Source organism: Pongo abelii, chromosome 8 (genome assembly GCF_028885655.2).
Source record: "Pongo abelii isolate AG06213 chromosome 8, NHGRI_mPonAbe1-v2.0_pri, whole genome shotgun sequence".
NCBI lineage: Eukaryota > Metazoa > Chordata > Mammalia > Primates > Hominidae > Pongo > Pongo abelii.
Genome location: NC_071993.2, coordinates 106,734,413 through 106,747,111, shown reverse-complemented (window position 1 = coordinate 106,747,111; position 12,699 = coordinate 106,734,413). Strand labels below are relative to the sequence as shown.

Genomic DNA, 12,699 nt, shown 5'->3' with positions numbered 1-12,699 from the left:
TGATAGAATAATGTTCAAAGTATGCCATGATCATTGTTTTTGAGGAATGCTGAGTGTGAAGTTTTAAAATATGTCCGCAGATTTTTTGATATTCCTCTCTTCAAAGAGCAGAGCTTAATTCCCCCTCCCTTGAGTGTGGGCTGGGGACTTAGGGATGTACTTCTGGTGAATAGAAAATGGCAGAAGTGACGGTGTGTGACTTCCAAGGCTAGGGTATAAAAAGCAATGTGGATTCTTTCTCCTTGTTCTCTGTCTCCGATTGCTCACTCTGGAGAAAGCTACCAGTCCGGTCATGAGGACACTCCAATAGCTCTTTGGAGAGGTCCACTTGGTAAGGAACTGAGACCTTCTGCCAACAGCCAATGAGAAACTGAGGCTTTCTGCCACCAGCCATGTGACAGTCATCTTAGAAGCAGATCTTTTAGCCCCAGTCAAGCCTTCACATGCCAGTAGCCCCAGACAGCACATATTAACTTCAACCTCCTGAGAGACCTTGAAGCAGAACCTGGGTAAGCTGCTCCCAAATTCTTGATCCACAGAAACTGTTAAGATTTAAAGAATTCTTTTTTAGCTGCTAAGTTTTGGGGTATTTTGTTATACAGCAACAGAAAGTACTAGGTTTAAAAGGCACTATTCCCTTTCTTAGGCCATAGGTTTTTTGTTTTTGTTTTGAGACGGAGTCTCAATCTATTGCCCAGGCTGGAGTGGTGCAGAGGCGCGATCTCGGTTCACTGCAACCTCCACCTCCTGGGTTCAAGTGATTCTCCTGCCTCAGCCTCCTGAGTAGCTGGGATTACAAGTGTGCGCCACCACACCTGGCTAATTTTTGTATTTTTAGTAGAGACGGGATTTTACCACGTTGGCCAAGCTGGTCTCAAGCTCCTGATCTCAGGTGATCTGCTCACCTCGGCCTCCCTAAGTGCTGGGATTACAAGCATGAGCCACCACACCCAGCCCCAGTCTTGATCCCATATAATGCCAATCAATATTTGTCCTATGAGCTCAGAAGACATGATACACATTACACTGTTCTAAAGGCCCACATCCCCACATATCAGGGGGAAAATTACTGCCTCCACTGAGTATACCAGCATCTTAGCCATCAAAACGAAGATATTTATGTGGCACCATCTCCCCTCCCCTCATCCTTTTATGCTCCTATCCATCTACCCTTATTCATTCTTTTAAGTCTCATTTAACCAGAATGGCACAGGCAGAGATAATGGGCCCTTTGTAATGAAAACCAGCCAAGAAAGGAGATGAATGCGCCCTTACTTTAACTAATAGGATCAGTGCTATTATTTATTAAGGAGTAGAGTCAAAGACATGTTAATAACTGAAATGCATTTTTTCAAGTATATAATACACCATAGGGTGTTTTCCTCACAAGAGACTATGAGGTTTTGGGGAAAAAAATAGCTTTATAGGCGGTAAGCTATGGTTGCCTTTAGGTAAATTAGGAGGTAAAATAGAGCAAGCTAGAGCTAAGGCACCTGCCCTTGGAGATGACTAGAGGGTACTAACCAGCAGCCTACTCCCCAGGCCAGGGAAAAGGAGGGGGTCTTGCCATAGGCTTATATATATTAAACACATACAATGGATTTGAAATACACTGAGCAGTTCATATCAAAAAAGACCAGTTAACTTTATAAAGAACTTCTACAAAGTAATTTAAAAAAATACCCTAATAACTCAATGTAAAAAAATGAGTATATAATATAAATGGATTTAAAAAAAAAACAAAAGGCTTTTAAACATATGAACATATGCTTAACCTCATTAATATGAGAATACAATTTGAAAGTATATATAATTTGAAACATAACATTTTTCCTAACCAATTAGCAAACATCAAAAAATGTGATACAAAGTTGATGAGACCAAGGAAAGCCTCTTTGAGGGCAGTTTGCCCTGTGTATAAAAATTCTGAGTTCACATATCTTAACTCAGTCATTTCATTTTTGGGAATTTATCCTATAGACACACTTGTATACACAAGTATATACAAAGCTGTGTATTGCAGCATTGCTCATGATGCAAAATATTAGAAACCAACGAAATTCATGTCATATAGGACACATAAATTATGGTACATTCAAATAACAGCATCTCAAAGAATCATTACAAAAAAAAAGCAGACCTTTTGTGGGATTGAGCTGGTTGTCTCCCGGTAATGTGGAGGTGACTGACTTCATCCTGGCTTTTTGATACTTTTACATTTGGAGAAATTTTACATATTTCTCTAAGATCTTCTACCTAGATACTTAAATCTTAATGCCTTAGCCATTTTTACAGTCAAGTTATTTAATTTTCCTCCACCTTTTCTTTTCTTTTTTTTTTTTTAGATGGAGTTTCGCTCTGTCACCCAGGCTGGAGTGTAGTGGTGCTATCTCACTGCAACCTCCGCCTCCCAGGTTCAAGTGATTCTCCTGCCTCAGCCTCCCAAGTAGATGGGATTACAGGTGTGAACCACTATGCCCAGCTAGTTTTTGTATTTTTAATAGAGACAGGGTTTCACCATGTTGCCCAGGCTGGTCTTGAACTTCTGACCTCAGGTGATCCACCCACCTCAGCCTCCCAAAGGGCTGGGATTACAGGCGTGAGCCACTGCACCCGCCCCTCCCCGCTCCTTTTCAATAACATGAGTGTGAGTCCAGCTTGTCTCCAAAGCCTGCCTTATTCTAAAGCATCCAATTCTAGGGACTCTTTCACCAATGCCTGTGACTCATGGCCCTGATGAAAGTTATCCATCCTTGCAAATGACATATGAGGAGGTGTCCCACTCAGAGGCTCTCTCATCTTCCTTCCTCTGTGGATCTATTTATTCAGGAAAGTCCTAATTCTTCCACTAGTCCCAAAGTAAAACTACGCACTTCTGCAGAGAAGAGCACAGTGAAGAATGAAGATAAGATCCAGGTGAAGAAACAGAAGACCAGAAACATGTTCTCTCTGGCCCAGCTGTGTGTAATTAATGATGGATTTCAGAGACAGAAACGCCGCAGCCTCCAGCAGCTGCAAGAACTTTCCAATACCCTGAATCTTAGCTACAAACAGCATACAAGCTGGTTACAGAGAATGAAAGCTAAGAGGTGGTAGAAAGCCAACTGACCAAAGAATAAGCAACAGTATAACTCAGGACTCAGCATCTACAGAATACCCAGGCCTCTACTCTTCCTACCACCAGGGATGCCTGGGGAACACATCTGGAAGCCTTCCAGTGTGGATCAACCATTCCCAGAAAAGTCAGACTTGGCACCCAGAAGACTAGAACAACCAGTCCCGGAAAAATCGGTTTCATAACTGTGGGGAGGAATCTTGGTAGTCTTGCATGCAGCTCCAGCGAAATTCTCCTGCCAGTTTTTGGAAGCTGTCTTGGAAACTGCTGGGGAGAGCTATGAGGTAATACAGCAAACCACTAAGTATTTCAGTGCTTCACAAATCATAGGTTTATTCCTAAATTACTCCATGAACATGCAGCCTGAAAATGTGTGGAGATGAATATATTAACTCAATTTCAGTCTGGGTAGTGGCGGAATTCTTCCTTTTTCCCTCCCTCCCTCATAGGATTTTTCTTGTTTTACAGCTCCGTATTCTGCCTTGAGATACTGGTTTTCATTGTACCTATTGGGTCGATTTGGGGGTGGGATATGACTAAAGTCTAATCAAAGAGGTTTCAGTAACCTTGGCTGTATGGTGGTATCAGTATGAGTTTGGCTGCTTAGGTACAAATGAATAAAATATCCACAAAAAAAAGAGAAATATGCAGATTTTTACGTGCTAAAATGGAAGGAGCTCTAAGACACAGAAAAGCCCATATGGGACACTAGCATTTGTGTGAAAAAATATATGTACGTAGCTGTTTGTAAAAGCACAGGCTATTTCTGGAAGGAGATATGAGGAACTGGTATCAATGGTTGCCAACTATGACAGGAATGAGTGACTAGAGTACTGGGTACCCTTTTGTCCTTTTTTTTTTGAGACAGGGTCTAGCTCTGTTGCCCAGGCTGAAGTGCAGTGGTGTGAACATGGATCACTGCAGCGTTGACCTCCTTGAACTTGTCAAGTGATCTTCCCACCTCAGCCTCCTGAGTAGCTGGGACCACAGGCACATGCCACCATGCCTGGTGAGTTTTTTTTTAATTTTTTTGTAGAGATAGGTCTCACCAAGTTGGCCAGGCTGGTCTCGAACTGCTGGGCTCAAGCAATTCTCCGACCTCAGCTTCCCAAAGTGTTGGGATTATAGGCGTGAGCTACTATGCCCAGCTCCTTTTGTACTTTTTGAATTTTGTGATCCTCTGAGAATTATCTGTTCAAAAGATAAGTTAAATACACTCACACCCCCATTAAAAAAATAAGGAAGTGATATGAACAGACAATTCGCAAATGAAATACACTTAAATTAAAAAAACAATTGCGTTAGTATTCATAAAAATGCAAAGCAACTCAGTGAGATGTCATGTTTACACATAAAAGTTGAAAATAACTCAATGCTGAAAATGGTGCAAGGACATGCACTTTAACACACTGTTGGCAGGAATCTATGTTGGCAGCCTGCCTGGGCGACAGAACGAGACTCCGTCCCAAAAGAAAAAAAAAAAAAAAGGAGTAAAATATCGATACATGGTACAGCAATGGTACAGCATAGATAAACCTTGAAAACATTGTGCTAAGTGAAAGAAGCCAATCAAAAAAGACCACATATTATATAATTCCATTCATATGAAATATCTAGAACAGGGAAATCTATAAAGACCGAAAAGAGATTTAGCGGTTGCTAAGGATAAGGGGAATGAGGAGATGGGGTTAAAGATAATGAAATGTTCTAAAATTGACTGTGGTGATGGTTGCACATATGTGTTAATATACTAAAAAAACGGAATTGTATTTTTTTTTTTTGAGACAGAGTCTGAAGCTGGAGTGCAGTGGCACGATCTTGGCTCACTGTAACCTCCACCTCCTGGGTTCAAGTGATCCTCACACCTCAGCCACCTGAGTAGCTGGGGTTACAGGTGTGTGCCACCGCACCAGGCTAATTTTTTTTTTTTTTTTTTTTTTGAGACGGAGTCTTGCTCTGTCACCCAGGCTGGAGTGCAGTGGCATGATCTCAGCTCACTGCAACCTCCGCCTCCCAGGTTCAAGCAATTCTCTGCCTCAGTCTCCTGAGTAGCTGGGATTACAGGCATCCACCACCATGCCCGGCTAATTTTTGTATTTTTAGTAGAGATGGGGTTTCACCATGTTGGCCAGGCTGGTCTCAAACTCCTGACCTCGTGATCCATGCACCTCGGCCTCCCAAAGTGCTGGGATTACAAGCGTGAGCCACCACGCCCAGCCGAATTTTTTTGTATTTCTAATAGAGATGGGGTTTCACTGTGTTGGCCAAGCTGGTCTCAAATTCCTGATCTCAAGTGATCCACCCACCTTGGCCTCCCAAAGTGTTGGGATTACAGGCGTGAGCCACAGCGTCCGGCCTGAATTGTATTAAATGAGAGAACTGTATGGTATGTAAATTATATCTCAATAAAGTATTTTGTAAAAGAGTTAACTAATAGCTTTTATTAGAATGGGATATTGGTTTGCTCATTAATCAGCTTCTTCTTACAAGCTCCAGAAAGTAGAAGAAGCCTCCCAACTTGATTGCTTCTAACCTCGAACAATAACCCAATTCCAAGGGTACTGAGAATGTTATTAAATGTTCAGAGTTGTTTAATGTTCAGAATGTTCAAAGTCTAACATACATTTCTTTCCTTTTTATTTTTATTTTATTTTATTTTTTTAAGAGATGGGGACTTGCTATGTTGTGAGGCTGGCCTGTAGTGATCCTACTACTTCCAGCTTCCAGAGGAACTGGGGTTACAGGTATGTACCACTGAGGTCAGCTCTAACATACTCTTGAATCAACCACTATTCCTAGAATGCATTTCACACCAACATTCAACAAATGTTGAATTCCAATGGGAGTGTTTGAAACATGCTAGGTCCTGTGATGGGCACTCAGGTCAACAAGGGAGACAGTGACACTGCCCCAAGCTCTGAGACTGTTCTTTTTCGAATCAGAATCTAATAAAACCCACGACCAACCCTGACCTCAAAGTGTCAAGGTGAAATCCACTTCCTTTGGCCAAGCTCTTTCCTCCTTTTAAGATTCCAAGTAACCTGAGTCATTGTTAGGTATGCTAGTAGAACAATGGAATCTAGTTTGCCTTTCTAAAAACCTGTTGAAAGATAAGGACTGATAGAGGCTGAGCGGGTGGCTCAGGCTTGTAATCCCAGCACTTTGGGAGGCCGAGGCAGGAGGGATCACTTGAGGTCAGGAGTTCGAGACCAGTCTGGCCAACATGGCGAAATCCCGTCCCTACTGAAAATACAAAAATTAGCTGGGCATGGTGGCGTGCTCCTGTAATCCCAGCTACTCGGGAGGGGTTGAGGCATAAGAATTGCTTGAACCCAGGAGGTGGAGGTTGCAGTGAGCCAAGATAGTTCCACTGCACTCCAGCCTGGGCAACAGAGTGAGACTCCATTTAAAATGGTAGTAATAATGATAATAAGGACAGATAGAAAAAAAAAAAAAACTAGTGAAAGGAAGCAGATGGAAGATTTTATGAGATAATTTTACGACCTCGAATGAGGGTCTTGGGTTCCCACAAGACCCCTCCCTGAGTGAGTTGGTGCAGCTGGCTGAGGGCTCCTCCCCTCCTGGCCCCTCCTGGGCCTCTCCCGCAGACCTGTCCTTTCCATTATTTCCCTACTCGTGCTTGTCACTGTGCACACTTACCCTTCCTCCTTCTACTGTGAGTGATCATCCTGACTCATCAAATGTGCGGGGAAAATGGAAACCTTATTTCGGACCCAAGTTTTTGAAGATGAGTGACAGTTGGATTGCCTCAGTGGGGCAGGAGATCCATTATCTAGCTCATTTTCACGAGGTAGATGCCAACTGAATTACAGTCCACTGATTTATTAGAGCTGTTTAAAGACAGGTGATCTAGTGTTCATTTCTCAAATGCTATAAAGATAATTTGATTGATTATATGCCCTTTGTGTTTAGGGAACCCAATATCCACAAGAATTAAGAGTCACCATTCTTATGCAAAAATCAAAGTCACTTTGATTTAAGAAATGCAGCAAGGGACCCGTGAGAATTAGGGTAGATGGAGAGAGGGAAACCTAGAGCCTGGCTCTACCTGAGACAATGGCACCTGGGGCAGCTGCTTAAAGACAAGGAAGAGGACACTAACCACCAAGAAAATGTCTCTACTGTGCACCAAGGAATTAGAGTTCAGAAACAGTGGTGTTAATTTTACCTGCTTAGCAAGATAGAGTTTGGTGGTAGAGGATCTCTTGGTCCTGGATTTATACACGTGGAGAAGCTGCCAGGGGGCCAGGAGCCATAGGAAGCCCAAGGGAATCCACACCAGAACAGTTTGCTCAAAACAAAGTGGTAGGTCTGCCTCCGGACTGTCCAGGAACGAGGAATTCTGGAGACCAAAGGGGAAGGATTGTTGCATACATGCATTGTGAAGACAGAAAACCACCCTGCAGCACATCCCACTGCTTTCAGACAATTTAAACTCAACTCCATATCCATATCCATATCCAGCCTTACCTTTTAACTATCCATATTTTCCTATTTGTGCACTTTGATACAAATTCACCATTTAATGACAAATGTAGTTACTTTCTGGCCAACCCACCCTCCAAAAACCTGTCTTCTTGTGATTTTAAGTGAATTTCTGTACCAGCTATTCTGAGTAAACCTCGCCACTGCATTTGCCAAATTATAGGATGAAGAAGGACTGTTCCCCAGTTTAAAGGAGAGAATAGTTCCCTGGGATATAAAAAATTATTCAAGTTTCTGGCACTAACTGAACTCACTGGCAGATACTCAAACATGCAGGCGCCATGCAGGGAGAACGCTTAGTCATACTGTAACATTTGCTCTCTGATGGCCCAGAGCGCTTACATTAAAAACCTGGCCAGTTTCAGCACAGCAGTGACAACAGCATTGTTGGACAGAAGGCTTCCAACCAGCAAGTTTTGTGCAGTCTTTGTGTTCTGTGATAAATGGAAGTGTCTTGTGAAGTGGAAGTTGGGGGGTGGGGGGGTGGGCACCAATTCTTGTATCTGAGTCACATGAGTGTAGATTTTTCTCTTCCTATAAATTGTTAAAAATTGTTTTATATGGTTATTTGTACAGACTCTTTAAAGAATTGCTTGCGATGCCCTGACCAAGAAAGTTTGTTAGGTAGTTCTCATAAAGAATTCTCAAAAGATGGCTTGTCTAGATACTACAGCCCATGAAGATCCACCTTGCTGTGGTATACACTCCTGGCCTCGAGGGTCTTGGGACCCAGGTCCTTTCTAAGACACGAGGTGCTGCCCAGGTGCTCTGCTATCTCATCCCTGCCCCTCTCACCTCTATATAAGGTTATCAAATGTTAGAATTCAGAAGAATCACTTAAGATACTTAAACTATATTTATTGCCCCAGGTGATTCTGATGCTGAGGCTAGGAGTTTGCAGATGACACTTTCTCACTAAACTCTTACTAAAATCACTAAATCTAAGGTCCTTTTTTGTTTTCTATTCCACTAGACCTTTGATACTGTTGATTGGCCCCTATCTTGAAATTTTTTGCTATCTATGACTCCGTAATGTTACACTGTTCTTGTTCACCCCGTAAGTGGTGTCTCTTCTTTTCCTTAAAAACAGTATTACCCAACTCTAATTGTTCAAAAATTATTTCAGTGCTCATGATGCCCAAAATTGCATCCCTAGACTCAACTTCTAGTCCATATCATTAGTTGCCAGTTCTTCTAGAACTTATCATTATCATTTCAACATCAACATGTCTCAGCAAGACTCAGTCACGGACCTTCTCTTCCTTCTACTAGCAAAGTATGCAACAACAATTCTCCTTCCTCACACTGATTAAATTGGAAGGTTTTTAACTGTTTCTCTTTAGAGAAGGCAATTTTGCAACTAGCTAGCACAAGAGTCTGATATAAAAAAACATATGACAGAGAATAATTTGCATTACCTTTCCCAGATCTTATATCCCTTATATCCTCTGGAGATATTATGAATTATGCTTTCTAAAAAGCCTGAGCTTTAGACCAATTGCACATCTAACATTTCTGGTTCTTGTTGGTGACCACCCTAAGTTAACTAACTACCGCTTGTTCTGAGTCTGAGAAGAGTCAATATGAAGATAAATGTAATTTCTCACCCAAAAAGTAGAGTTGCAGAACTTCTCCAGCATGATTCCTGGGCTGCGTCTGGGATGAAGACTCTTCAATTAATATGACTGTGTTGTTTCTTCTTTACTTGTTTCATCAAAGAAAGTGGAACAGGAATTATCTACCATTCTGATGTTCCGCGTAAAGGATGACCTTTCATCCCAACCATTTAATCGTTAACCTTGCCTAGATGCATGTTACATTGAAACAGTGGATGGACATGTGACTAAAAAGCCCTAGGGACAGGGAGACTCACCAGTTCCCAAAGTACAAGAGGCCTCTGTAGGAGTGGCCATACATAAAAGGAACCACTGAAAGATGTCAACAGAGCTGGCTAACAAATCAGGAGTGCACAGTCCTTCATTTTCCTAAGGACGTATGGCCCACAAAGGGCAGCATCAGTAGAGGGGCAGGCACCCCTAAATGTGCAGTTTCACTTCTGCTGCAAGATCTTAGAGTTTACAGAAATGTGAAATATCCTTCTTCCTTAGATTTTTAATGAAAAATATAGAACCTAAAACATGGTTTAAACATGAGGTAAAATTGAAGAAGTCAGGTTATAAAATAGATTATCCAGTGTGAGCCTATATGTTATATACATAATACAGGCTTTCAAAAGGTCTATTTGCCTGAGAGTTAGTATGCCAAATGGGAATGAAGCCTTTGCCAGGCATTGTAAATATGATGTCATGATAAAACATCAGGGCCAGAGGAGAGGGGTGATTCTGTAAACAGAGTGGTGGCATCAGTCGCTAGAAACTGTCATCGACCCAACCTTTTCTTTTTTTGTTATTGTTTTTTGTTTTTTGAGACAGGGTCTTGCTCTGTTGCCTGAGCTAGTGTGCAGTGGTGCCATCATGACTCATTGCAGCCTTGACCTCATGGGTTCAAGAGATCTTCCTCCCTCAGCTTCCTGAGTAGCTGGGACTACAGGCACATGCCAACACGCCCAGCTAATTAAAAAAAAATGTTTTCTGTAGGGACGGGGTCTCGCTATGTTGTCCAGGCTGGTCTCAAACTCCAGGCTTCAACAATCCTCCTGCCTTGGCCTCCCAAAGTGCTGGGATTACAGGCATGAGCTACCATGCCCCACCCAACCCAACCTTTTGTACTCTCACTTAAATTGCTTTAAGAACATGCTTTTTTCATGATATCATGAAAAAAGTACACATAACCACCCATGCAGTATCCTAGCTAAAAAAATTGGCCTTAAATCTGGTCAAATTCTAGATCTAACTACCAGATTATAAGAAACACAGGAACGTGCTAAAGGACTCTATGGGAATGCAATTGTCAAAATCCAGAATGTGGGAGATTCTGTAGTGCAAATGATTCCATTTCTTAACAAATAAATTAAAAGAAGGAAAGGAGTCAAAGGAACTTACAAATTACAAGAGAATCAAGAGGCATATCAGCCAAATGTGAATTGTATGGACCTTGTTACTCATTTTAAAAGTCAAGTATACACATAAAAAAAAATGAAAAGGCAGCATTCAGAGTGGGAGAAAATATTTGCAGACCATATAACTGATGAAGAGTTAATATCCACGATATACTATAAGGAACTCATACAACTCAATAGCAAACATACACTAACAAATTAAAAAATGGGCAAAGGACTTGAACAGACACTTCTCCAGAGAAGACATATAAATGGCCAACAGGTATATGACAAATGAATCAACTTCACAAGTCATCTGGAAAATGCAACTCAAAACCACAGTGAGATACCACCTCACACCTATTAGGATGGCTATTATGAAAAAAACAAGATAAGTGCTGGCAAGGGTGTGGAGAAAAGGGAACCCTAGTATACTGTTGATGGAAATGTAAATTGGTCTGATCATTATGAAAACATATGGCAGTTTCTCCATCATTTTCCATACCACTCACCAGAAGAGCCAGGAGAGGTCAGCTGTGGAACTAAGAGATCTCAGTTGGGGCAGGGTGCACCTTTAGGCTGCATACTTCTCTTGGCACTGGTGGTAGGACTCGGGGTATGGGGGAACTCTTGGTAAAACTTTGAGAAATATAAGGTCAAGGATTAACTCTGAAATTTCTAGTTAGGTATCTGCAAGTAAATTTACTTGTATATGAGAAAGACAATCATCAGATTGACTTACATGAATAAGGATCAAAACAGGGTTTGTAGAGGACAGGGAGAAGGAAAAATGCAAAATCAATCTTGGAACAGTGAGTTTTAAATTTCTTTTCCTGGGCAGAATGATCAACTGGAGGCCATCACGGAAGCCAGTCTGAGATATCTGCCCTTGAAGCCTAGTTGGGTCATCAGGGGAAAAATTTTGTTATTTCTGGACTCTAAAAAGCCTTGAGGTTTGAGCTGTAGAGCGTGCAGAAAGGTTGTCTTTGTGTAATGTCCTCCAGTGTCTTTCCATTGGTCCATCCACCTTAGTGAACTGCGTTATTTACCTTGATCAGTGTAGGCAGGGTTGGGGTGGGGTAAGAAGGCTGGGAAGAGGCACAAGTCTGAGGGGGAAGGGGTGAAATGGGATCAGTCTTTGGGCCTCAGTTTCCTTATATATAAGATGAAGAAGACTGCGAGTTTACATCACACATTGTATCATGAGACTGGGTGGACACACGTGTCCTATTTCTCTTCACAGTACTATTCTCAGTTCAAGGGTCATAGAAGGAGCAGTAGAGGTGGTAGCAGTGGTAATAATAATAATTAAAATGACAGCAGTAAACACTGAGCACTCACTATGTGCCAGGCACTATCATAAGCTCTTTACAAACAATCTCTCTCTCTCTCCTTTTAAAGTCGGGTTTACTGAGGTAAAATTGTTTTTCTTTTGAGACAGGGTATATGGCTCAAAAGAAAAGGGCTAGAGTGCAGTGGCACGGTCATGGCTCACTGCAGCCTTGAACTCCTGAGCTCAAGCAATCCTCCCACTTCAGCTGCCTGAGTAGCTGGGACCACAGGCTTGTGCCGCCATGCTTGGCTCATTTTTTTTATACTTTTTGTAGAGACAGGGTTTTGCCATGTTGCATAAACTGGTCTCAAACTCCTGAGCTCAAGCAATCTGCCTGCCTCAGCCCTCCCAAAGTGCTGAAATTAAGAGTCATGAGCCACCACATCTGGCTGAGGTATAGTTTATATAGAGTATAGATTCATCCTTTCTAAGAGTATAGTTCTCTGAGTTTTGACAAAGGCAAGACTGACAGCCTTCTAGCCTCACCACACCTCTTTCCCACTCTGTCCCACATCCAGACAAGCTGATGAGACAGCATGGGTGCTCCCTTCTTTAGCACCAGTGGGAAGTTCAAACCATGCACCCTGCCTGCACATGGAGGACGCTGCACTCCAGCCCACCCACTAACCACCATAAAGACTGTAGCCTGTCACCCTTCCTGTTCCCCCAAGTCACTTTAAGCTCTGCTTGGGAGCCTGCCCTGCTTTTTCCAGAAATCTTTTCTCTTCTTTTCTCTTTTTTTGCTTT

At 42.1% G+C, this 12,699-nt stretch overlaps 1 protein-coding gene across 1 annotated transcript in view; it reads right to left on the bottom strand.

Annotated features, from left to right (window-relative positions):
* ABCC2 (ATP binding cassette subfamily C member 2) overlaps nt 1–9,608 on the bottom strand; it is a 57,565-nt gene extending 47,957 nt beyond the window's left edge. The window contains exons 1-2 of the mRNA XM_002821059.5: nt 9,229–9,608; nt 7,305–7,478 (exon numbers count right to left, since the gene is read on the bottom strand). Of these exons, the coding sequence (XP_002821105.2) occupies nt 7,305–7,478; nt 9,229–9,261 (207 nt within the window). The 5' untranslated portion in view covers nt 9,262–9,608. The remainder of the gene's footprint in view (nt 1–7,304; nt 7,479–9,228) is intronic.
* Nucleotides 9,609–12,699: the final 3,091 nt, after the last annotated feature.